General features: G+C 45.8%; 1 protein-coding gene across 2 annotated transcripts in view; it reads left to right on the top strand.

The window, feature by feature from the left end:
• KIAA1549L (KIAA1549 like) overlaps positions 1-26,678 on the top strand; it is a 269,435-nt gene extending 242,757 nt beyond the window's left edge. For both annotated transcript variants that reach the window (XM_058688590.1, XM_058688589.1), the window contains exons 17-21: positions 2,469-2,819; positions 13,657-13,754; positions 16,172-16,320; positions 17,708-17,859; positions 23,462-26,678. In XM_058688590.1, coding sequence (XP_058544573.1) covers positions 2,469-2,819; positions 13,657-13,754; positions 16,172-16,320; positions 17,708-17,859; positions 23,462-23,743 — 1,032 coding nt within the window. In that variant the 3' untranslated portion in view covers positions 23,744-26,678. The remainder of the gene's footprint in view (positions 1-2,468; positions 2,820-13,656; positions 13,755-16,171; positions 16,321-17,707; positions 17,860-23,461) is intronic.
• Positions 26,679-27,531: the final 853 nt, after the last annotated feature.

The raw sequence follows: 27,531 nt of genomic DNA on the forward strand, positions 1-27,531 counted from the left end.
GAACTAGGGCTAAGCCTTAACTCTGGGTGATACAATTAGAGGAAATGTCTCCTTTTTTGTGTTTTCTGTAATTTCTATTTTTTCTCTAATGCACTTATATTAATTTAAGACTAAAGGAAAGTAAATAACATTTTTAAAATAGGAAAAATAGGGACGCCTGGGTGGCTCAGTCAGTTAAGCATCCGACTTCAGCTCAGGTCATGATCTCATGGTTCATGGGTTCAAGCCCTGAGTTGGGCTGTGTGCTGACAGCTTGGAACCTGGAGCCTGCTTCAGATTCTGTGTCTCCCTCTCTCTCTGCCCCTCCCCCACTCGTGCTGTGTGTGTGTGTGTGTGTGTGTGTGTCTCTCTCTCTCTCTCAAAAACAAACAAACATTAAAATATATATAAATAGGAAAAATAACAAATTGCTGACCTTCCATATGTAGATTTTAAGGAGGGAAAGACTTCCCTTTATGAACAAGTTCCCTGGTGACCTTTTCTTATGCTCTATCTCATGTATCCAGTTTATGCATAGTAATTACATGAGAAACAGGTGCAGGTGAATATATAAAAGTAATAATAATGACAATTATGGTGATGACGGTGGCTACTATTCCTGTGTTTCACCATACGCTACTGTTCTAAACTTTGTGTGTATCATTGTGTTTAATCCTTGTAAGACCCCTGGAGGTAGACGCTATTATCCTCATTTTACAGATGAGGAAATTGAAGCAACAGGAAGTTAAGTAACTTTGCAGGTTGGAAAATCTTTCATGCCCTGTCTTTTATCTTCTCAGCACACTGTTTAGATCTGGCCTGGCTGCAGCCTCTACCCTACCCAGCAATAACTTGACCATGTCACCTTAGCGATCCCTTGGCTTTTGCTTCTGCCCTGAGGCTTCTCCATCTCTGTTCCGTGGGACACCCATGGGAGCCCATTGCACCGATCTGGCACCTGCACAGATCTCAGAGTACAAGGACACTTTCTAGAGGAACTCTTGACTGATGGGGGCTGAGGACTGGTAGACAAAATTTTGTTCTACAATCTTAAAGCATATTCTGCTTGGTTCTTGGGAGCGTCCTGGTGGGATTAAGCTTCAATTGCCCACAGCAATCATGAATTTAGTGCCCACCCTTAATTGGCTTTTTTTCCTTCCCTCAATTTACTCATCCCAGGCCCCAACTCCTATTTCCTGGAATTGTTTTCCAAAATAAATAATCTGCATATAAAATAAGTCTCAGGTCCTGCCTTTTGGAGGAACCTAAGCTAAGACATTGCCAATGGTCACACAGCTGTTAAATTGTGGCATGCAGGTAGGAGAATGTTCATTCCACGTAAAATAATAATAAATACCCAGAACTAGGGTATAAATACATACATCTTTTTAAATGGGTATGTGTGTATGGAGAAGTTCACATGCACACCCGGATAGATTTAGGAGTAGAACAAGTACACCAAAGGTTAATGGATTTTTAGATTTTTTCCCCCTCTTACTTATCTGTATTGTCTGATTTTGCTAAAGTGACAATGTGTCACTTATGTCGCGGATGGACAGCAGAATGGTAAACTGATCTGTGCTGATTTATTCTCCCAGAACGCTCGAGTCTTTTAGAAGACAATAGTAGCCACGGACACGCTTGAAGTGAACGTGGATTAACTACTCTCCTACAGCCTTACTTTCAGGGTGTCACAAAAATAAGTCTCAGACCAAGAGACCAAAGACACAGGCAGATTCATTGAATAAGCATTCATCTGCAGGTGAGCATAAGACAGTCCATGCAGCCTGCTCTGGAAGCTCATGACGCCCCAGCCTCTGCCCACTTAGGTACTGCGGCCACTCCCTAAATGGAAGGTTCACAGGAAGAAGGTGGGGGAACATTCCAGATCAGTCGGTCTCAAACTTGAGGAGGCATGAGAATCTCCTAGAGGGCTTGCTAAAGCACAGGTTGCTGGACCCTGCTCCAGAGTGTGCACCACACTTTGAGATCAGTGATCTAGAGGCAGGATTTTGTTGCTTTCTCTGATAATCGGTATCAGGCAACCGGCAGTCCCCTACATGGCTGGACACGCGACCCTTTAGAGTTTAGTCTAGAGCACCAACACTTAGACTGCCAGACGCTCTAGATTCTTTTACCTAAAATGCATGAGGGTGGAGAATCTCTCTACAAGGTTTTAGAGATTATCACTAATGTTGTCAATGAAAAGCCATTTCTCATCATCCTTATGACAGTTAGCAAAGCCTGCTGCATCGCTCGAGCTATGGGAAAGTGAGGTATGCATGGATAGCTGGAGTGTGACCTCACTAACATAATGCTAGCTGACCCACCCTGTGTGTGAGTTCCAGATGGGCAGCTAGGAGATAACATAAATGAACACTTCACCTAATATCACATGTCCAAGCTGAACATTTTAGAGTAAGTACAGACAACATTAATGGGAAGGACAGTTCATTAACAAATCCACGGGCGTGTGTTTGATCCCACAGACTGAGCCTGAGATCATAGAGGAAACCAACATCGACAGAGTGAATGAGCCCCGGGGCTATGCCCGATCAAGGCAGATGAAAGGTCACTCGGAGACCTCCACACTGAGCTCCCAGCCCTCCATCGATGAGGTCAGGCAGCAGATGCACATGCTACTGGAGGAGGCCTTCAGCCTGGCATCTGCAGGCCACGCGGGCCAGAGCCGGCACCAGGAGGCTTACGGCTCAGCACAGCACCTGCCCTACTCGGAGGTTGTAACCAGCGCTCCAGGGACCATGACGCGGCCCAGGGCAGGGGTGCAGTGGGTACCCACCTATCGCCCAGAAATGTACCAGTACAGTCTGCCTCGACCGGTAAGTCCTACGTCCCATCCGCCTGCCACCATCGGGTCAGCTCTGCCCAGGGTGTTATGACAGCGGTCTCAGAGTGGGAGCTTCTAGTGGTAAATCACCTTGGGATTTTGAGACATACTTTTCTGGACCCTCATCCCATCCTTCACCCATGATCCAAGCCTAAGCCTGTGGGCACAAGCACACAGACAGCCCTTACATCAAACCACAGTACATTTTAGAATGAATTTCCTTTTCTACTGTCCCTCCTGTAATGGGTTGACCTCATTCTTCATGCACTGGTGGTTTCCTGCATTTCCAAGTGTGAGGAAATGTCAGAACACATTGCAAAGCTGCATGTTAGGGGCCATGCGCCTGGTGGTTCGGAGCAGAGGCTCAGGGGGCAGGTGGTTTGACTTCGAATCCCTGCCCGACCACTCACTAGCCTTGGAGACATCATTTAAATTCTCTACCGCTGAAATGAACAAGATAACCAACTTCCTAGGGTTGTTGTAAAGATTAAGCGAGGTGATATATCTGAGGCACTTATAAGAATGCCAGGCACAGATGCTGCAACGGTGTCACTCGTGATTATTTCATTTAGTGGTAACTGCACTTCCGTATCTGAGAAAGCACCCAGTGACTAAAAGCTTCCATAATTTAAACAACAATTTTAATTAGGATGCGTCTCATTCATTACCATAGCATCTACAGATATCTTTTTTAAAAGATGGATAAGCCACAGACCATAATAAACAATGCAATGTGCATGTACAGATTCCATCCTTGTAATAGTTCATGACCCATCCCCAAGGGTTACTCATTAATAGAGCTTTATAAATTGTCATTGTGATATGTAATTACATAACAAAAGCCAACATTTTTTGAGTGTTTTAGTCATTAGGTATTGATCATATGTATGTTAGCTCATTTATTTAGTCCTTACTACAACAAGCCACTGAGGTGGGTACTTGTTTTGTCCCTATTTTACAGATGAGGAAACTGAGGTTACACACTTGCTCAAGTCACACAGACAGGAAGGGGCACAGCTGGGACCCAAAGCCAGCTGTGTCCGGCTCCAGAGCCCATGTGCTTAACCGGCATGCTGTTCTCCCTTGTGCTATGTTGCATTGCCTCTTTCATTTGCAGTAGACTATTTGGGACATCTGTGGGCCTGTGGAGCCTTGTGATGATTTCACACCCTTACCCTCCACGGTCCACACCACACAGGCACTTAATAAATTGCTGTTACGCTACATAACTACATAGCCTGCACACTAGTGTGAATTTCTTTATTGTTCTCCTTTGCTCCAGATTTCTCCTCTCCTCCAAGTCACTGAGATGTCTCCCCTTGACACTGCTCCTCATACCTTCTGTCCTTGAATGTCTGTGTCTAGCCTTACCTTTCCTGTTGGCTGAGTTGAACAGGACAGACTGAAGATCTGGGGTGGGGCAGCTGTGTTTGCTTGGGGCTATCATCACTGCAAGGCTTTGTCCTTAGGTTGGGAAGTGCAGAATTTCTGTTTCTATTCACTTCACAGTGACCAGCCCCTGGGAATTTGACTCAAACGCCGATTACACTCACAATAACTGATTTGTTATTAAGGATTCGAACTTACAAACCTGCAGTGAGAAGCTGGGTGACCACAGAGGCCAGAATACTTCCATTTGCTGGTCAGTGTGGTCTTTCGATAAGTAAAAATCAGTCTAAGGAAAGTAAGACATTGTCAGGAGAGTTGGTTATTATTGGAGCCGTCTTCTCAGTCTCTGATACACAAATCTGGAGAGTACAGGCAATAAAGGACATAGGTAAACACCAGCCATCTTTTTTATATCCCATTTTCTGAGATATGGGTAGAATACGATGCAAAATTCTTCAAGTAATTTTTAAGCTAAAATAGAAGACTTTGGGGCAATGACCAGATCTTAAGAATATGAGTTAGCCTCCGCCGTCAGGGAGGTTTCCTGGGTATGCCTTCCGGAAGTGTGTCAACAACTCTGGAGCCACATGCTCTCCTCAGTTGAAGTCCAAACATCCTTTTTTTTCCAGAAAGAGTCAGAATAATTCTCACTGAGCCTTACAAATCCATCAACTTTAAAACACTTCCCTTTGGGGGTGCCTGGATGGCTCAGTTGGTCAAGCGTCCAACTTTGGCTCAGGTCATGATCTCGCAGTCCGTGGATACGAGCCTTGTGTTGGGCTCTGTGCTGAGAGCTTAGAGCCTGAAGGCTGCTTTGGATTCCATGTCTCCCTCTCTTTCTCTCTCTGCCTTCCCACACTCACGTTCTGTCTCTCTCTCTTTCTCAAAAATAAATAAACATTAAAAAAAATAAATAAATACTTCCCTTTGGCCATCATGTTACTGTTTGCACAATTAGAACTTTCTGATTGTCCACTAAATTGGTACCCACCCTTATGGGGGAAAGAAGAGATTTTTCTCACTGAGATTGAGAAAACACCCTGATCTCACCACATTTATAAGCAGCTCTTCAGTGTCTGTCCCCTGGGAAAATCACCTGTCTCTGTTCTGTATTGATTCACACTGACCTCAGTTTTGTTGGTTCATCCTTCTTGATCTCCATACACGGACCCCGTGCCTGGATTTTCCCTCAGTCCAGAGTAGAATGGCACACACCAGCTAAATGACCTTAGCCTGGGGCTACAGCTCTGAGCCTCAGATGCCTCAGCCATGAAATAGTGGTGATGAGAGGGCCACGGTAAGGATGAAGTGAGCATTCATGTAAAATGCTTGGCACGGTCCTGCACCTGGTGAGCACCCACTGCTTGTTTGCTGATGTTTGTCAGAGGGCTTTCAGATGATGCCTAGCACCTCAAATTGCTTGAGAGATGGTAGTCATTATAATAAAAATATCCTGTCCTTTTCACAGAATTCCACTAGTTATATCCCTTTTCCTGACTGTGCTGACACTACTTCTTTTCCTCCTCCTGCTCTATTAAATTCCTTTAAGAGCATGCTCCGGATGCCCCACCCAAGGGTCCCAGAGAAGCCCCACTTCTGGTTAAAGACGATTCTCAAGAACAGCTGGAGAATCTGGCTCTGGGTTGGAGGCTAGCTTCTGGGGATCCATAAAGAGGTCTGGTTTCAGAGAGAAAAAACATCCAGGATGAGTCTTCCAACTGCTGACGGAATCCACATCCATGATGCCTCAGTTTAACAAAACCATCAAAAAATTTCTTATTTTTAGCACATATGAAGACCTAGATCGTTCTGTTTGTTATGATTTGGGGTTGGCAGTTGTGCCAAGAAGGGCAAAAACATCAGCATTATACTCTTGAAAAATCAGGCCACCGAAAACTGGAAAAGAACTGAGAACACAGCAGAGAGATGGGCCATCAAACTGGAACAATATGAAAGGCAGTTCTTTTGTTATTAAGGCTTCCGCCTTTTTTTTTTCTTTCTTTCTTTTTTTTTTTTTTTTTGCCAACACACATGGTCCCTATTTTCATGAGAGGAGAAAATCACTAACAATACACAGTAGAAATAATGAGTCTCAACCCAAGTTCTTGCCGAGCCCCCTTGTGCTATGATAATGTGGAAATCAATAGAAAAGGTGGCAATTTAGGATGATAACTATGATTACTTTTCAGCTTCCCCAAAAGGAAGCACTGGGAGCTCGGCCGGAGGATAATTGGAAGCTGGTGGTTTTCAATGTGCTGGGCCAGCCTGATGTCATTTATGTCATGGAAAAGGTTACTGCTGGCAGCTTGGGACTCCTGCACCGCAGTCCTGAACATATTTCACCCCTTGAATCTGTGAAGAGATTGGACTTGACACCTAATGTCCCATCCAGTTTTGCCAGCAGCCCTAATGGGTCTGCACCAAGTGGAATGAAAACATCCTAAAGCCTTCCTGTGGGTGTCAGAGTAAGGGATCTGGAGAAAGGCAGCAGGGTTAAAACATCCTCCCCACTAGAGGCTTTCCAGAGCAATGAACGGTAATAATTATAACAACGTCAACAGCTGCCATCTGTTGAGCTCTCATTGCATATACCGGACACAAAGCTAAGTGCTGTGTAGACATCACCTCTTCTCATCTAACAAGCATCCTGTGCAGTCAATGTTATTATTATCCACGTGTACCCGGTGAGGAAACTGAGGCTCGGAGAAGTAAAGAAACATGCCCAAGGTCACACAGCTATCAAGGGCAGACACAAAGTGAGAACCTAGAGCTGATTTCAAAGACCACATGTTTTCCTCCCTTTGGCCCAGTGAGCCCAGGGGTGTCCTGCAGACCCTGAGGAGACTCAAATCTCCAGAACTTCAGAGTGTGATCGTCTCATAAGGAAGCTGGCCCAGTTTGAGAGGGTTTTGTCCAACACTATCATTGCCGCTTATGAAGGAGACAACTCTATTAAAATGAAAATGAGAATCTTACAGCTTTTTTTCCTCCTCTCCCCTCAAAAACAAAACAAAAAACCTTTGTTGATGAGATAGGCAGACATGTCAGGTATAAGTTTACATCCACCACAACATTTGGGTTCAAGAGATGATTATGTTTCTTCTATTTCTGTAAACCTGATTTGAATCTGTTCTGAGCTCCCATCTGGCCAGGTGGGTCAGAAATTCAATGTTTTTATTGGGTTCCCTCCACCTCTCATTGCTCAAAAGTCACTGGCGGTTTGAGGCAGTTGGACCACAGGGAGAGGGTCCATCCCGGCTCTGTTGATGGGGCATTGTCCAACTCTTGGGAGTCCTTGAAGGCAGGTCATGCTGTTATACCTAGGCTAGCCTTGGCATTGGGGATCTTTGCCTCTGGACTACCCTGAGAAAGCCTCCTTGAAAACCATCTGAGTACCCAACATCCAGCAAAGGCTCCAGGGGAAGGGAGAAAGGGAGGTAGGAGATGAAGTCTAGAGAATACTTAGCCCACAAAACTCAGAGGTGCAAGACATGTACTTTGATTTTTCGCTTATCTTCTCCATGTGCCAAAAGCTCAATTTCAGTTCAGGGTCTCCTTCTCTCCTCCTGGGTTAAGCTATTGAGGGGGCCTACGTGATGCAAAGCATGGCGAGGGGGTGGGAAGAATCTGGTTCCAGTTTGTCCTCATCTAACTCCTCTGGCTGGCATCCCTGATAAGTCCTTGATTCCATCTAGTCTCCAGGTGTTGGTCCAGGTAGAGCACAGCTGTATCCTGGTCCTCTTGCTTGTAAGCAACTTCCAGACTCTCCCCCCCTTCCTTCCATGCTTCAGTATACTCATTCCCCCTCTTTGTCTCTCCCCTGGTGTCTCTGTCTCTCTCCCCCTCTGACACACACACACACACACACACACACACACACATCTATCCTTTCACCCTTTCTAGCATCTTCCTCATATTATCCTTTTCCCCCCTGTCTCCCCCCAGAGTGAGGTAGAACATAGAGCCCCCTTTCCAGACCCATCAGCATCCAAGCTCTCTGGCTTGCCTCCCACTCCCTCCCTTTCTTAACCCAAGGGTGTTTACCTCACCTAGGGGCAATAATCTAAACATACCTCACTTCTTCCAAATCTCTTCTTTTGGCATCAACTTTAGGTCTTGAGTGCTTTAGAGCTTAAGTTTTTGATATTTAAAATCCTAAACTCTTAGGGGGGCACCTGACTGGTTCAATTGGTTGAGCATATGACTGTTGATCTTGGGGTCATGAGTTAGACCCCCATGTTGGGTGTAGAGATTACTTTTAAAATAATAAAATAAAATTTAAATTAAAAAAATAAAATAAAATCCTAAACTTTTGCAATTCAATAGTTTTGACCATCAAAACTCCAATGAGGACTGGCTCTCACGCCTTCTTCATGGCCATCACCTTCCTTCCCTGGGGCAGGAAGGTAGGATGCCCTTGTTGCTTGGGGCAGGGGAAGGGCCCTGGACTTCAGGAATTGTGAGGTGAAAAAAGTCTTGATTACTACAGTTATTGTATCAAAATATTATCCTGTCTCAAAGGAAGAGAGTATTACTATAGAGGACCCAATGTGTGACAGATGTTACATTAACATATAAAATGAGTTTTTCAAACAGCCTTTAAAATGGGGGTATAATACTGTTAACCTCCATCACTAGTGAGAAAGCAGGCACAGGCAAGGTAAGTTGCTTGAGATCAAGCAGCTGGTAAGGATCAAGCCAGGATTCAACCCCAGTTTTGTCTGATTTCAAACCCATCCCCTCTGTACCACGATACCCCTAGCTCAGAATTGCAAGACAGTGCCCTTAACTGGCTGTGTGTTTTTAGACAAGTCAGTTTACCTCTCTGGCCTTTAGTATCCTCCTTGGTTAAGGTAAAGTATATGGTCTCAATGTCTCCTGCTCTCTTTCCAGTTCAAACCTTTTATGATTCCAGAGGCCTTGGAAGCCTTAGATATTGCTCTATCAGTAGCTCCTGGTAAACTAACAGATCAAGATAGGCACTGGATTTTTACTACAGGGTTAGTCTTCAATTACCAAGTCCTCTGTTTTCAACTAAATAGGAACTATCCTTCTGGAAGATTTTACCTCCTCCACCAGGATAAGAAGTTACAGCCACATGTAGACTTAGGTAGATACCTATTTAGCCTGGAAGTGGTATTGTCAGCATCAGCAGAATATACTCGAAGGGACACCATTCAGTGCAACCCAGCATGGTTAGCAGGTATGGAAAGACTCATGCATCCATTCTGACCTGGGGCTGGCCTCCAATGAGGGTGGGTTGACTTTGACCTGTCAGTCCTCCTTCCACCACCCATGCAAAGCCTGAGACCCCTGACCTGTTGCTGTAGGCACAAGCTGCCCTCTTGGACCTATCATGCCTATAGTGCTACCCTTCAGGTTGATCCTGATCACCTTCCTCCTTCTGGATGGGTGCACCTGCACAAGAAGGGACCAGCACCCAGTGGGTTTCACCTGGGTTCACTCTCTACTGGGGTTACTAGAGAGGATGACCTTGACCCAACCCCATCACCTCCCACCCAAGAACATTACAACTGAACCTTTGAGTAGACTATGTAGTCCCCTTTTCCCCTTCTACTTTTACAACCAAACTTCTGAGCCCAAAGACTGGCCAGCCTACTCTAGTTACTCCCAGGCTCCTTCCACCTCAGAGACTTCAGACCTGTTTACAAAAACTACCTTCAATTCTGAGTCTTGGATCTCCTTTCTAGCCAGAGGCAGGGATCCCAAAAGATGGTGCCAGGCTGGGCACATTATGGCCACTGTCATGGAACTGGAAACTTGAAATCAGGCAACAGTTTTGAGGAATAGCTTCCAGTGAAATCCTAATCACAAAGCAGTCATCAGGAAGTCAAGGTTCCAGATACGTATCAAGAGAAATCAGAATGTGAAGCCAGGAGGGCTTAGAACTATGGGAAACCTGCACAGGGGGGAGGGGGGAGGTAGGAAGACACTGTGGGTGGGGACTCTCTCAGCCCCCAAGCACAGGGCACAAGTTCTGCTTTTTTATGTGGCCCCTGTGGCTACCCCAGGGCCCTGTAGATACAGCCCAAAGGAGACTGTGTGATCTCCTGCTCAGTCTTGCTTGTAACTGGCAAAATCTTCCGAAGAAGACAATTCCCTTGGTACTTATCAAAAGTTCAGAATTTTTAATCAATTCTTTGGTAAATCAATTTACCATTGATTAAATCAAGAATTTAATCAGTTCTTTGGCTACAGGACAGACGCAGGCATAGAAGGGCTTTTTCTTGGCTGGAAAACTATGTTGAGCAAAGAATAAGCCTTCCAGGAACCAGGGATAAAAATAAGTTGTCTGTCTCTCTACTGAGTATTGTGAGAGGCCAGAAGAGAGAGGAGGGGCTCTAAACCCCTTTCTCTATTTTGGGAAAGGCATGTTCTTACTTGATGGTTTCTTGATAATAATGGAGTATAAGCTGGAAGGATGTCCCAAGACAATGATTTTCAAACTCTCTGCAAAACCTTAGAGTTCAGGGAGGTCCCAGGTTATCATCATGCAGGTAAGTGAAGGGCCAAATTCACCAGGGCACCGCCCCTCTCCCCAACTTCAACCAGAGAAGCCCTGCTTTGATCTAGTTATGTATTCAAGTTGTGTCAAAGCTATTTCATGGCTATAGAAGAGTTTGTTTGGAAGCCTGTGAGTTACTCCAATGCCTTATTTCACAAGGAAAATGAAAAACATCAACAAAAATGAGGTGCAGAGAGACTGTCTACAGAAAGTGAATGGCTGAATCAAGATGAGAATTTGGTCTCTTGGGTTTGGTTCACTCAACATTCATTGAGCAAATACTTATTTAGCACCATTCTGTGCAAAGCATTTTGCTTTGTAAGGTAGGGGTAGCATGGTTGCTGAACCCCATCCTAGCTTAGGATCTAGTAGAGCTTCAGATTTTGGTTCCCAGAATCCTACCTTAGCGTACATAGTTTATTGATGCTTTAAAGAAAAAAAGGAAATGCAACACGGTAATGTAGCTTTCCATATTGACTCAGCCAGTACCTCTAAACCTGGGCAAATGTTTTCTTTCATTCTTGTCCTAGAAAATTATTATTGCTATTACACTCCTAGGCTAACAGTTTCTTTGAGCACTTTGCATTCATTCCATGGTCTTTTGGATGACATTGAGAAGTCCCCATATTGTAGATAATATGCCTTTTCTCTCTGGCTGCTTTAAAGATGTTCTCTATGTCTCTGGTACTCTACAATTTCATTATGATGTATCTACATGTGTTTTATTTGTCCTGCTTGGGATCATCGTACTTCCTGAACTTATTAATCTACTGATTTTATCCATTCTGGAAAATTCTTAGTCATTGCTTCTTTGAATATTGCCTCTCTTCCTCTCTGGGACTTTGGGACTTTTAGACCTTCTTACTCTGTCCTCCATATATATTTTTTTTTACTTCTCTTTTATATATCCTATCTCCTTATGTCTTTGTGCTTCATTCTTAGTAATTTCCTCAATTCCGTTTTCTAGTTTATTAATATTCTCTTCATCTGTGGCACATGATTACTTAATTCCCCTATGTTGAGTGTTTTCTTTCAGTAATTACACTTCACTCCTAAAAGTTCTAATTGTTCTTTCTCAAATCTGCCAGATCATTCCTGATAGTTTCTCTGTCTGGTCTTTTTTTTTTTTTTTTTTTACATTTTTTACCTTTCTGTTTTCTGTTTTGTATCTGGAAATTTTTAACTCTTAAGTCCTTAAAGCTCTAAATATGTCGTTTGTTTGTTTGTTTGTTTGTTTGTTTGTTTGTTTTTCTCCTGACTCTCAACTATGTTTTCTGGTCTTTGATGATGAGCTATTATTTGCTCATCTTAATCTATGCCGATCCTGAGAGCCTGGTTTAGGGAAATCTCCTCCAAACAGGACTTAGAATTGCTCCTGCCTGAGTGCTACCAGCCTCCCTCTGTGGAAGGGACCAATGTCAGCTCCTTCCAGGTTGATTGTGAGTGTCTCAGTTCCACCTGTCCCATCCCTTGCCCTGTCCTGAAGCTTGCTCTCTTAATCATTTGCCAACATGCACTTGTCTTCCAGGCAACACCCCTCACCTTTCATATTTGCTTACTACTCACTATTTCTACCTCTGGTTTCAGCACATGGTTTTGTTTTAGTTGGCTGAGGTGTGTGCTGGGGCAGGGGTACGGGTAGTGGGTAGGGTCCTTGAGCTTTCCCTTACATCTTGCAATTCCCACAGTGCATCAAGAAGCATGTTTCATCTAGGATCTAAGCCCTTAAAAGTATGTAGTCTGCCATAACGCTGGGAAGAAGACCTCATTCAGTTCAAAGAACCCTATTTATGGATTCCCTCTGCTGCTGCTTTTTGTCCTGAAGCCTTCAGGCTTAAAGTCTTGTCAGCTTGTTCCTCAAGAGATCTAGCAGGCATGATACCTAAAGAAAAAGATGAATGAGAAGCACAAGTTAAGCTTTGTCTTGCCAGAGAGCATTTCTAGATTTTCTCTCGCTAAAGGAGGCTGTGGCCTGGCTCTCTGATCCTGTCTATCCTCTGACTGTTTTCATTTTATCCCCTCACGTGTTGATTAAAGTCTTCACTTTCGTGACAGTTCCAATCCTTTATCTTTGAATAGTGCTTTATAGATTGTGAAATACTTAAACATACACCGACTTGCCTGATCTTCTTAGCAGCCCTCTGAGCAAGGCATCCTTGTCCCCACTTTGGAAGAGGACAGCAAGGCCCAGAGAGGTCACCCAACTTGCTTAGGGACATACAGTCTATTTGTCAGCAAACTAGGACCTCCACCCATACTTCCTGATTCTAAAGCCATCCCTTCCCCCCCAACTAAATCTGCTTTCCATGAGTGACAAAGTAAAACGCAGTGATTCATTCATTCCTTCATTCATTCATTTATTCATTTATTTATTGATCATACATGATCTACCAGGCACTGTTGCAGCCATGAGGATATAGCTGACAGCAAAGCCCTTCCCACATTACAGTCCAGCTGGTGGCAGGAAATACCTAAACAAGCAATGATATAATACCACAGGGTGACAATTGCTATGGCAAAAAATAAAGCAGAATATGGAGAGAGAGTAAATGGGGCTCTAGGGGAACATGGGGCTGGCTGAATGAGATGAAGGAAGGAACCATGGGAAGGATTAGGAGAAAAGCGTCCCAGGGGGAAGAAGCAGCACATACAAAAGCTGGAGGCAGGAAAGAACTTGGCTTATTCTAAGATCAATCGAAGGACTCCATGACTACAATGGCCCAAGCAAAGGGGAGCCTGGCTGGAGATGAGATGGAAGAGGGGACTGGGGAACATAAGGAAGATTAGGGGAGATTTTGAGGAAGGCAGGAAAACCTGACCTGGGAGTCTGCTTTTCTTTTCAGTAAGAAGAACCTGTGTGTTGATGGACACTGCATTTTAACAGATCTTCCTCTACTGCTCATCTATTTCACAGGCATACAGGTTTTCCCAGCTTCCTGAAATGGTCATGGGCTCTCCCCCTCCACCTGTACCTCCCCGGACTGGCCCTGTGGCTGTTGCTTCTCTCAGGCGGTAACACATTCCTTTCTTTGCTTTGCTTGGAATGTTTGGAGATTTGTTCCTGTGTACCCTGACCTGACACATCTCCTTCATGGCCGTCCCACTGAGGGTGCAATCACCTGTACAAACAACCTCGTGCCTGGGGTGCTCCAAGTACCATGAAGGAAGTGGGAGCACAGAGAGGGTTCACCAACTTTCTTATCATTTGACACGGGAAGTCCTTTAGAACCCACAACTGAAGAAACTCAAGGTCAACCAACCCATACCATAGAAGCCCCATACCCTTATCTTCAACATCTAAAAATTATTCCAGCTCAGGCCACTCCAACGGTTGCCTCCAGTCTGGGCCCCTCCTGGCACGTGTGTGTACCCAGAAGTCCCTTTGTAGTTTAGGGGTGGTGGCTAAGAGGCCAGGGAGCAGCATGTCTGGGCACCCAGCCTAACTCATGACTTCCAAGATGGGAGGCTGAGAGCACATGAACTCAGATATGTATAAACGTATTAACTCAGATATAAAGATATAACTCAGATATGATAAAGATATTGTCTTTGTGATCTTATAAAAAGCACATGTTTTAAATAAAGATAGGCAAGAAACACAAAATCCATGAGTGCTGGGAGATGCTGGAATAGGCATCAGGTCCAGGGTTAAAGAAACAACTGTGCCCTGGGATAGGTATGATCCCCTGCCCTGGCCCTCCTACCCTAGCCTCCCCCAACATGCTAGCCACACCTTATCTGTGGACCACAGGTCTGAACTTTGTGAAAATGGTGAAGAAAAATGAGTTTTTCCTCCAAAATGTCCCTGCCCTCATTTCCCGCAGTTTAGAATGCCAGGCTGTGGGTAGACACCAGCCCTTGACTCCAGTCGAGCTCAGAGTGGGTTGGGAAGCAGCACACCAGGGTTCTATCCTAACCCTGTATAAAACCCTGGGCAAGTTGCCTCAACTCTCTGGCCCCTGTTTCCTTACTGTAAAATGAGGGAGACGACCTAACTGATCGCAGAGATTCTAGGATTCCTCCAAGGGGGCTAAGTGTATGGGGCAGAACATGGGAGTTTTCCTCGGAAGGGTTTTCTAAACTAGTAGCAGATGCCTGGAATAGTATCTGGGAAGTCAGGGCTGTGGGAGAGATCAACCAAGAGAAAGATGGAGGGATCAAGAAAGGAAGGGAGACCCCACATTACTGAGCCTCCAGCAGCCACCCTGATGTAGGGTCAAATCATCACAGCCTCTGTGTTTAACCCTCCCTGGGCAATACTGGGAAGCCTCAATTACTCCTGATGGTTCTGAATGCCAGGAACTTCACATCAGTCATTTGTGGCCCATTTGCTGAAGGCCAGTATCTGTTTCTTATTTCTTACCCACCAGTCTCTTCCCCTGCCCTTCCACCCTGTCTACCATCTTGCCAAATATCAGCAGGTCACTGCTTTCCATATAGACCCAGACGATTAGACCACGGAGGAGCCTCGGAGAGGGGGTCATCCACCCCTTTTGTTTCACAGACCAGGAAACTGAGGCTGAGTGAGGGGAGGTAGCTAGAACCCACACCCCCGCCTCCTGGTCTGGCTGCGGTGCTGTGGCTCTGTTCTGCTATTACAGTGACAGACACTTGGCTGCTCAGAGCTGGCAGCCTGCCACCTGCTGTGGCTGTCTTTGCCTCCTTCCATTTTAATTTTAGGAGCCTGAAATCCCTCTGTGAAGAGGAGGTTAGAGACTGGCTAAAGCACCCTTTATTAGAGGGGAGAAGCTGGCACCCGTGGAGCCCAGGCAGCCCTCTTCTCACTGGCATTCTGAGCACTAAGTGGAAATATGATGTGTTTAATGGGCCGGATTCTCTGCTCGCCTGTGGGATCGGGGGACAAAAAGTGTTCTGTCATTCATAACGCCTAGAAAGTGCTAGGCTCCTGCTTCCGGGAGCAGTCCAAGCTTCTCAGAGCCTTGGGCTTCTTGCTACCACCAGCAGCAGGAAACTGTGGTCCTCTGGCCCTCGCAGGTCACCAGCCCTGGTGTCTGGAGGGGGAGCGACCAGGCACTCCAGACGGAGCCTTCTCATTGGCTGCTGATGATGTCATCCCCCCAGGTCGACCATCCCCAGCTAATACCCAGCGCTAATTGTCTGGCTTATTTTATGTGGAAATTAAGTGTGCTACTCCCCAGAGACACAAGAGCCACCCTCGGGGGAGCACTGACCTTGAATATCTAAAAATGACTTAAGTTCGGGCCACCACAACCGCTGCTCCAACTCCAGACGCGCTTGGCCTTCTTTGTTATTCAGGGGAGGGGGGGCGGCACATCCAGGCCTGAGGACCCCCACCCTCGTGGGGCTTGGAGACCGCCAAGGTCCCCTGAGGCGACCCCCAGAGGTGCAAGCGGTGGGAACCTCGCCTTGGGTGGGAGCGGCTAACGCAGCCCCTCTGCACCCCCCAGGTCCACCTCGGACGTGGGCAGCAAGACCAGGATGGCCGAGTCCGCAGGGCCCGAACCGGCCCAGCTGCACGACAGCCCCTCCTTCGCGCAGGTGTCCAGAGGCCCCGTGTCCGTGGCGCAGTTGGACCAGTCGGCTTTAAATTACTCAGGTGGGCAAGAGGAGAAACGCTGAAAAAGGCCAGTGCTGTACCCCAGCCCCACCCCGGTGCCATGCTCTTTGCACTCCCGCACCCCCCAAATCCACACAAGCCATCTGCTCCCTGTCATCCTTAGCAATCCAGGCAACTGTGTGTCTGACTTCAGTAGCTCTGGTTGGAAGAGCTACTGTTCTATTTCTTTAAAAAATCTGAAATATGACAAAATATTAAGGTATGCTACAGTAAGGGTATATGCTAACATTTGCCAGACTTCAGGGTTTCTTTTTAAAATTTTTTTTTCAACGTTTTTTATTTATTTTTGGGACAGAGAGAGACAGAGCATGAACGGGGGAGGGGCAGAGAGAGAGGGAGACACAGAATCGGAAACAGGTTCCAGGCTCCGAGCCATCAGCCCAGAGCCTGACGCGGGGCTCGAACTCACGGACCGCGAGATCGTGACCTGGCTGAAGTCGGACGCTTAACCGACTGCGCCACCCAGGCGCCCCAAGGGTTTCTTTTTAAATTATTATGTATCTTTAAAGCATTGCAGACAGAACCCTCCAGCTCTATCTCATTCCCCGTCTTCCCAGACGTAATCCCAGTTCTTAAATTGAGGGTGCTTTTTGCTACATATGTGTGCATATCCAATAGTGCATATTAAATGCTTTTGTTATTTTACATGTATACGAGTGATATCAAACCATACATTTCCTTCTGCATTTGTTTTCTTGACTCAGCATTGTTTTCAGGATGGGTACATGTTGGTCTAGTTGATTTGTTTAAACTGCCACATGGTATTGAATGATATGACATGCCAGTTTAACCTTTCCCCTAATGAGGGACATATTGGTTGTTTCCAGTCTTTTGCTATTAGAAACAATGCTGAAATTAACCCCAAGGTTTTTTCATGCCCTGATTGCTTTTTTCGTCTATTCAAAGCATGCCTTTTAGACTAAAACTGAGAACACTTAATCGTCAACACTTAACTAAAGAATTCACCGTGTCCGGAAATTCCATCAGTGGAATCCATTCCTTTTGGTTCCTTTTCTGGGATTTTTTTAAAACACCCATTCTCCCTGGAGAAACGTGTCTGGACACTAAGGTGTCCCTTCTTCTTGCCAGTAGGTCAGGGGTGTTGGGATGGGGATGGGGGAGTTGGTGAGGGTTCAGTGAGGGGAGTTGGGCCATCATTTCTCTAGAAAACCAGGTCTGAGTCATAGCAGATGACTGGGCAGGTGGGCAAGGCTAGGGCTGCAGGTAGAGGTCTGCTCCACACCTCATTTTCCCCTCCCCCCATGCCAGAGTTCGCCGTTTGCCAGCTTCCCCCAGCTTTGTGCGAATGTCAGCCGGGTAGGTGGGATGCTGGCCTAATCCTCCCCATCCATCTCCTCCATGCCAGGTAATACGGTGCCGGCAGTGTTCGCCATCCCAGCTGCCAACAGACCTGGCTTCACCGGCTATTTCATCCCAACGCCTCCCTCGTCCTACAGAAACCAGGCCTGGATGTCCTATGCAGGAGAGAATGAGCTCCCAAGCCAGTGGGCCGATTCGGTGAGAGCCTCGCTGATTCCCTCACAGCCTTACCTGCTGGACACACTTTAGGGAGAAAACAGATGAGAGGTTGAGACAGCGTTTTGTTATCTCTGCCCCCTTCCCACCAACCAGATGGCTGACATCAAGCATTTTAGTGGAGACAGTGTAGTCAAGTGGGATGTCTTTTGAGAGAAAACTTGAGACCCACCTTCCGGTCTGGATTCCACCTCATTCTAGCAGGGCTTTCTTAGTCAAATAAATTTTCATTGTAACCATCATTTTTTGAGTATTTTCTATGTGCCAGACATCATGTTAGATGTTTTATTTATATTATCTTATTCTTCACAACAATCCTATCCGGTAGGTATTATTATTCCCATGATGTGTCCCATTTTGCAAATGAAGAAACTGAGGCCTAGTCAGGTGACATGACTGTCTAAAGCCACACAGCTTTAAACCAATAATAATAATAATAATAAAAATAAAGCCACACAGCTTTCATAAGGTGCTAAGGCCAAAATTCAAACCTTCATTGGTCTGGCTCCAAAGCCTTTATTAAATTTGTTCCTTTTAGTTTTAAAATTCTGTAAAAAATTTTAGATGGAGTATCAGAAGATATAGTTTTAGAAACTCAAGATTGAATTACTTTGCACATAGATCCTAAGGCATCCTGCCTGACTTCCAGCAAAGGGTTGTGTTGTTGTGACCCCCTGGTTCCATGCTCTATCATAAGTAGGAGCATATGACACAGTGGACCTGGCCCGGCCTAGACCAAAGAGGGCAGCAGCCAGATGAACCTGGATAGTCACACCCAGACCTGTCTCGGAGTCACCTGTCAAGGGCTGCTAAGTGAGAAAACCAAGCAAATGAAAACAGCACAATGCTGGCCTCTGGTGTGGGTTGCCCCAACCCCTCTGTGTTGTCATCCATCATGGATAAGAAAGACAGGCTGTCTCCCAGACTTAACTTGAGGGCCACCTGGGGATGAGTGTCATTTTAGGGTTTGGTCTCAACATTTGAAATATATCCTAGATTTATCAAACATCTAGCCCAAGGCCTGGGTCATCTTTTCTCTCTGTCTAAAACCCTGAGGTTCATACCTTCTACCCCTACGGGTTCAACTCAGCCTCAGCATTGGTGTCTATTCTTAGGGTAGTGATGCCACGTCTAAACAACATCATTGGGGTAAAACTATCCTACATATATTAATTTTCCTGATGATCAAAGCTTATCCCTTTAATTTTCAAAATATTTAAAAATGCATACTATCTTGCATTAAAAAATTCTGGGGGCGCCTGGGTGGCTCAGTCGGTTGAGCGTCCGACTTCAGCTCAGGTCACGATCTCGCGGTCCGCGAGTTCGAGCCCCACGTCGGGCTCTGGGCTGATGGCTCAGAGCCTGGAGCTTGCTTCTGATTCTGTGTCTCCCTCTCTCTCTGCCCCTCCCCCGTTCATGCTGTGTCTCTCTCTGTCTCAAAAATAAATAAACGTTAAAAAAAAAAAAAAAAAAAAAATTCTGGAATGAATTATATCTCCCCTCCCCTCCTTTAAAAGAGGAATGTAATTTGAATTGTCTTTAAAAAATGATTCAGCATCATTAGGATGCCTTACTATACTAAAATGACATTTGCAAGATGAGCTCTGATGGTAGGATTATCGCCCCTACATCAGACATCTCCAAAATACTATAATTTTTGGAGTTATTACAACATTCAATATGATTTTTCTTTCTTTGACCTTGCTCCCAACCAGAGCTTATATTGCTGTCAGTGTCCCCACTTCCACAGATATACTCACCTTAAATATGCTTTTCCTAATGGGCTATTTTCTGCAAATGGGGCATGTCTGAGCTCATTAGAATTATTTGTCAAATTGGAGTAAATAAGCTTTAAGAGTAACTTGTAAGGATTCCCTATTGTTAAGTCTACAAATCTTTTTTTATTTTTTTTTAATGTTTATTTGAGAAAGAGAGTGAGAGAGTTGGGGAGGGGCAGAGAGAGAAGGAGACACAGAATCCAAAGCAGGCTCCAGGCTCTGAGCTGTCAGCACAGAGCCAAAAACAGGGCTTGAACTCACGAACCGTGAGATCATGAGCTGAGCTGAAGTCGGATGCTTAACCACCTGAACCACCCAGGTGCCCCAAGTCTACAAATCTTAATGTGAGACTTTATGGCATCTGGTTTGGTTGTTTGTGGGCTTTTTTTTCTTCCTTTGTCGTGCTCAGCTGTTTTAAATAGCTAAAATCACTGGGTATGAGTTGATCAATTCAGAGCTTACTTGACTCCATAATTCCACTTACAGTCTAAACATAATGTGTGCTTTTCAGAAAGTAGATGATACTTAACTTGTGCTAATTAAACAGTAAATCTACAGCTTTGTCGTTTCACCCTCTGTATGGAAAGTTCCAGTGGGTACTCTGGAGGAGTCAACAGAAGTGTTTTCCAAAACCTCTTGCTCTCAAGACACAGATGATAGCTTAGCTGGGCTAATGGTGACTTCCAGATGCCTTTGGGTTCATATTGCCTTAAAGATGAAGGAACAGGAACCCAGCAAATCAAAACCTAACCTTCCTAATGGGATGATCTGATCATTCTGGGCCCATCCTCTCAGTGTTAGGGAGAGTTAGTTTTCTATTAGTTGTTTTTAAGAGGAATGTGATCACCACAACCTAAATGGGTCTTTGCTGGGACCCAGTTACCACCTGCAGTTAAGCAGAGAGGTTGTGCCCATGCAGGAACCACACCGGGGAGGAGAACAAGTGATTTCTCACATGTGAAAGAAAGTGCAGGAAGCTCAGAGAGACTGAGCTTGTCAGCTTGAGAAATTGGGACAGGGATGGTGTCCGCTTCCACATCCATCTGAGAAGGAGAAAGGTCCCACCATCATTTGGGTGTCTGGCCTTCCCGATCCCAGGTCTCCAGACTTCAGGAGCAAGCTCAGATAAAATCACCTCAACCTGGCTTGACAAATAGGTTTCATCCTTGGAGCTGGATGGAGAAGGATTGGGAGGGGTGTGCTGTGATCAACAGGTGATGCCTGCCATGGGCACTGCCTAGGAAAGGGGCGGTTTTTGCCAGTCCTGAATTTTGGCCAGCAAGATGTGATGGCTCCAGCCTGAATCTACTGTAAGAGAGGAAGAGCTTCTCGTCTCTTCGTCTTCTCTGCTTCTGGCTATTACCCTGAGGGCACTCCAGTGGAGTCAGGTATCCCTTGCCTGTCCCAGCCATTGGTACCAAGATGCTTGATGCTGTAGAACTGAGGGATCTCAAGAGTTGGACGCTCACTCTAAGCTCCAGCTAAATTTGGAATGCAGAGAAAGGAGATATGACAGCTTCCCTCACAAACATATGGCACCAGCGGGTCATCCTCCAGTGATTTTCCAACTGTGTTCCTCACAACCCCGAGTTCTATGAGACTCCCTGCTGTGTACCATGCATAATTCTGGGCACTGGTACACAGTGATAAGCAAGCAAGACACAGTTTTGCCTTGACGAAGTTGGTGGCCTGAGACAGGTGTTGGCATCTTGGGTGATGGCTGTTACTCTAGAGAAACTGCACGGAAGCACCTTACAGGGAGCCCTTGGCTAACGTAGGGCAGGGGAAGGTGTCCTGGAAGAACGAACGTTTGCGCTGAGACGTGATGGGCAAGTCCCCTATCCTGGCTTTGGATCTGCTTCCCTCCAGTCACCTCCTGCACATTCCTAGTGCTTGTGGCCCAAGGACATGGACAGCTCAACTCTGGTTTTCCTCTAAGGTGTAAGGGAAATATGCACAGCCCTCACCCACCATTAGTACGCATTTGCCACTTTGTCTTTCTTATCAGGTCTTGGGAAATTAAAGCCCCAAACTTTGGGACATCCATCCTATTACTTCTTCCCTCACTCCGGTCCCCATAGGCCCTCACCTAGGCCATTGACGTAGCCTCACATCTCTCCTCTTGACCTCCAGTGGGTCTACCTCAAGAGTGTCCTTTCTAGAATACAGGCCCCTCCTCTGCCCGATGCGCACTGGTGGCTCCCTGGCCAGGTGTCAGGCATCCATCTCAGAAAGCTGCCTTCCCAGGAGGGCTTGTCAGAACATCCCAGGCGGGGAGTAGAAGGAGGCCACTTTCCTGCTAAATATTCACCCATCCAAAATTTCTGACTCTTCACCCAACCCATCCTACTCCATCCTCACCAGAGCCCAGACAAGTATCTCTGTAAAGAATGGAAACATGCTGTATTCCTCAGAAGTGTGCCATAGAAAACTAGACTCTGTAACCTGGCACTTGGTGGCTTTCTGATCTGGCCCTGCCCATCTGTCTTTCCTGAGCTCCTTCCATACGCTGTACATCCTCTCTGGTCAGACGAAACTCCCAAAGCATCCCTGCATCCCCGTGCACACCCAACCTTTGCCTTTGCTTTTCCTCTGCTAGGAAGCCCCTCCCAACTTGTTTTCCTGGCAAGGGCCTATTCATCTTCCAGACACAGCTAAGCTGCTGCTCCCCAAAAGCCGTCTGACTCCCCACACGTGTCCATTCCTCACAGCACCCTGTGCCTACGTTGTCCACAGGCATTCATCCCACAGGCTTCCAACTAGCATTATGGGATATAAAGGCCTTTTGTGGGTTGCCCTTGAACAGCATCCCCATGTGTGGCACTGTTTCTGTGGGAAAGTTGATCCTGAATTGCAGATCACTGACTTGTCCTTATTACTAGATATGTCCATATATTTAAGCACAGAAGTATGTGTCTTCCACTTTTTTTTTAATTTTTCTTTTTAACGTTTATTTTATTTTTGAGACAGAGAGAGACAGAGCATGAACGGGGGAGGGTCAGAGAGAGAGGGAGACACAGAATCTGAAACAGGCTCCAGGCTCTGAGCAGTCAGCACAGAGCCCGACGCAGGGCTCGAACTCACAGACCGCGAGATCATGACCTGAGCCGAAGTCGGACGCTTAACCGACTGAGCCGCCCAGGTGCCCCTGTGTCTTCCACTTTTAATGAAAAGAAGAAATTTTTCAAGAAACCAAGATCATATCCCAGACCCGAGACAGTACAGTGATTAACTCCCAGCCCTTGGCATCAGACAGACCTGCTCAAAGCATGTCTGAGTGGCTTGTTAACCATGTCACCTGAGACCGTGACACTCTTTCCTTCAGTGTCCTCTTCTGTAAAACAAGGATAACAACATCTACCTCCTAGGTTGTTGCTTTGAGAATTAAGTGAGATAATGTGTGGAAAGCCCTAAGCATAGGACTCCTTCAGTGTTAGCGGTTATCGTTGGGAATAAATCCCTGAGTCCTTTGAGGTCCATAAAGAACAGTACTTCTGTTTGCTGGATTGTGCTTATGTTAAAAAGGTAGGCAGATAGATTCAGGTGGAGACTCGGGCATGTTCCAGCTGTTTATAGCAACCTTCAAAACACCTACTTAATTCATCCAACCAGCATATCCAGCGAGTCCAAATTACCTATTTTCTAAACAGACTCCAGGTTTTTTATGTGCACGGTGGTCTCCCATTTTCTTCTGGATCTCTTTCGTTGCCTTCAGTCCCCTCCTGCGTCCAGTATCAAGCGTGTCCTGTGACTTGAACCCCTTCCTAATCCCGGGCCCTTGTCTTCTCTCCCGACACCCTCTGCAGGTCCCCCTCCCAGGGTACATCGAGGCTTACCCCCGGTCACGTTATCAGCAAAACTCTCCCTCCAGGCTCCCTCGCCAGTACAGCCAGCCAGCAGGCATGCACCCCAGCCTGGAGCAGGCCCCGGTGCCATCCGCGGCGGCCTCGCAGCAGAGCCTCACCGAGAACGACCCGTCTGACACGCCCCTGACCAACATCTCCACGGCGGCCCTCGTGAAGGCCATCCGGGAAGAGGTGGCCAAGCTGGCCAAGAAACAGACAGACATGTTTGAGTTCCAGGTCTAATGCCTTAGCCCCGTGGGACTTCCAGACTCTGAGGAAGCCGTCTTCTGCTTTCTCAGCCTAACGTGTTGGGACTTGAGGCATAGACCATGTGTGAGTCTTTCTCACCCTCAGTCTCTGAACAGGTGAACAGTGGGGCTTCTGGGCAACAGAGGAGACTCTTGAACAACTTGATTCTTGGCTTATTCAACTGATTGTATGTCAAGAAGTCCCTGTGTGGGACCATATGTTTGATAATCTGTGAAGTTAAATGTTTGAACTGTGGGTGTATTTCCCTTTGGAGCCTTAGTCACAAGAGACACTAACTAATCTGCAGATCCCTATCCAATGCCACATTTTAATAAATCACCAGAAGGGGGAGAACATTGCTCTGTCTTCGGTGAGTTCTGCATGTTAACTCTGTTTCTGTGTTAAAGGCAATGCAGGCATCTGATTAAGCACCAGACTGTACTCTCTCTCATTCAGCCATGACTGTAATTGTTAAAATCTCCTCCGCTCTGTAAAGGAGGCACGGACTCCAGCCAAGAAACTTCAGTCCTTTTCTTTCAAAGGTTCATATTCGGATGAAGTGGATCAAAATCAGGACTGTCGATGACTGTACCTATAAATAGTCCTGACTCTTTTGTCTTTCCATTAACTAAACAAAGGCTGAGAAAGAGAGCAGATGAGAGGGAATGGCGGATTCGTGTTGACAAGTTTCTGAAGAGGTGTTGTTGTTTTGGAACTTGAACACCCCGCACATTGGGATCTCACTGAAAGAGAATTGGTGCTAAGAGCTTTTAAGATCCTACAAAAGAAAAACAGTCATTTGTGGAGGTTTTTCTTTGCCTTGCAATGAAGGTGGCCTGAGAACAAGCTTCTCTCTTTTTTGAGATAATGGATACATGGACTTTGACAGGAAAACCTCTGTCTCTTCAACAGCGATGTCCAGCATGTGCTGCTGAGGGATACAGAAGGAAGTAGCAATTGATGCCTGTTTGAAGCAGAAAGAGTGGACTCCTCGGTCTCCCCAGGCTGCAGCCTCTGTTTATAGGAGCTTCTGAATGTAGAAAATCTGTTGACTTACATTTAAATGTAAATAACATTTTTTTTAAGTGTATGGAGTTTGCCAGTTCCCTCCCTCCACGCCCCTGTAGTTAATGGATGCAGGAGGACATTTGCTGAAAGGACAGGGCTGCTGACCTTGTGACCGTGATGTGGTAAATGACATTCCCTGGCATGGTGAGTCAGCTTCTAGAGCTCTGGGTGGACACTGCCTCACAGCCCTGGGGCATCGGCTGCTGACTGTCAGTGCAAAAGTAAAACTTCAGGTAGCCCAGGAGAGGGAACACTCTGGTTCCCTCACCAACTCTGCTGGGGCTTACCTGGTGTCTGTTGGAGAACAAGGTCCTGTCCTGCCTTCACCCATGACCCATCTAGCTTCAGCTGTGTCCATGCCTTCTTGAGCCCATCTTTCCATTTCCCTCATGAGTTTCTTTGGTCTTTACTGAGAGAAGGTAGAAATTTAAAAGTTGAGAGAAGAGTAGGAGTGGAACTGATTAGAATGGGAGATTCAAACTGTCAAAGCACAGACTTTTCAAAGAAGCTGTTTTTATTTCCCAATGGCAAATTGCCCTTTCTGGAAAGTTCCGGAGATGATGTGTCATGGTATCCCCAGACAAGTCTCTTGTTCAGATGATATTAGGTAGTGTCCTTTTGGTACGCTGGTTGATCTTTCATAGTGTTAGTTTTTTGTTACTTAAAAAAAAAATCAGCTATAAATAAAATGTATTTTTGTAATTTCCATGTGTATATATGGTATATTTCTACCAATGGCCAGTTGTTGTAGTCCAAAACCTAAATCAGCTTGCAAAACACTGTGGATGGTGCAAGATTTTATTGACAGATTAACACAATGCCTAAGTCTATCCAAATAGGTATTCAAAGCACTTGAATGAACAAAGAGCCAAAGAAACTCAGCCTTTTCATGCAAATGGTATGAGTCTGATAAAGTCAGCCACATTGTCCCGCCTTATCAATAATATTAATATTTCATCAGTGCAATGATATCAACCCAGTACTTTGTCTACTTGGTAAATGCCTGGAAATCCTGTATGTGACAATGAAGTTTCAAGACCTTAGTGTAATTAAAATATATGCTTCAAAGACAATGTCTGAGCTTTGGATGTTCCAGTGACTTACAGAGAATGAGCCTACAGTCTGCAGTGGTGTGGCCCCAGCTTGCTAAGAGGATGGAGAAACAAATCATTGCAGTCTTTGCAGAACCCCATGAAATATTGAGTTCATCAACTGAGACGACTAAAAATATAGCGTGCTAAATCAGACACTCTGATAAACTAGACACCACAGGTTTAAGAAAAGTATATGGAAGGAAAACCTTAAGTTGAAAAGAAATCAATCTGTTCGTGTTTTTTTCCACCAATGGGGAGACAGCTGCCATTGCTAGATTTTCTGTGATTAATATGTGGTCCCTTCTCTGAAGAGTCTCCTGGTGTCATGGAGGGGACAGACGCCTGGACAGCTGCCTCTGAGGAAAGGCAGAAGTGCCTCATGGAGGCAAAAATAGAGTCCCGTGAGAGCCCAGGGGCTCTATGTTCCTCATGACCCTCCAGACAGTTGAAGAAGCCACGGAGGACCTTGGCAATCTCGGAGAAGGAATCAGAAGTCCAGAAAAGTGGAGTGACCTCCTGGAGGATTCCACCCCAAGCCTGCTGATTCATGATTCAACTTGCTTTCCATTTCACCATGCTGCCTGCACGCTTGTCTGTGATGCGTTTCTTGAACTGTGCTAGGAAGTTTAAAAAGTAGACAAGGGTCATGTGAGGGACGCCCTATGTTCTTGTGAAGAAAAAAAAGATGATTGGATATGTGAAGGACTTCAGATAAAGTGTATAGAGGACGATGCATTTGTGGCATAATAAACACTTTTTGGAACTTGTTTTGATGTGAGTTTTCTGCCTTCATGAAAAGAAATGCATTTGGGCTTTTTCCAGAGAGTGCCATTGAGGAAACGGTGTTCTCAACTGCTGTTCAAGACTGCAGGGGAGCAGTCCTCTCTCAGTGCCATGTATCCAAACAAGCAGGCAGTGAGGCCATGACAGCTTGTCATTATGAGGTAGCAGATTCTATGCTATGCATTAGGAGAGGCAGTCCCATGGTGCAAGAACATGAAAGTCTATTGTGTGCCCTGGTACCTATGATCTGAGAGGGCAGTGGTTACCTATGCAACAGCAAGTTTCCTCTTTCAGGGTGTGCTGTTGTGCTATGGACTTAATGTTGTGTCTCAACCCCCACCCCACACCCCACCCCCACCTTCATATGTTGAAATCCTAATCCTGATGTGATGCTATTAGGAGGTGGGGGCCTTGGGGTTGAATAGGTCATAAAGGTGGAGTCCTCATGAATGGGATTAGTGCCCTTGTAAAAGGGATCTCAGAGAGCCCTCTTGCCTTCTTTTTTGCAATGTGAGGATACACTAAGAAGTCAACGGTCTTGCAACTCTGAAGAGGGTTCTCACCAGACCCTGATCCTGCTGGCACCCTGATCTTGGACTTCCAGCCTCCAAAAGTGTGAGAAATAAATTTCTGTTGTTTAAAAGCCACTCAGTCTGTCATACTTTGTTATGGCAGCCTGGGCTGACTGAGACAGAGTGGATTATATAAGCATCAGTTCTCTGGTCCTGGAAGTTATGTTGTGCACTTAATTTAAGAATTCAGCAGTAGAGGGGGCACCTGGGTGGCTCAGCCGGTTAAGCGGCCGACTTCGGCCCAGGTCATGATCTTGCAGTCCGT

The sequence above is a fragment of the Neofelis nebulosa genome, chromosome 10 (genome assembly GCF_028018385.1).
Source record: "Neofelis nebulosa isolate mNeoNeb1 chromosome 10, mNeoNeb1.pri, whole genome shotgun sequence".
Taxonomy (NCBI): domain Eukaryota; kingdom Metazoa; phylum Chordata; class Mammalia; order Carnivora; family Felidae; genus Neofelis; species Neofelis nebulosa.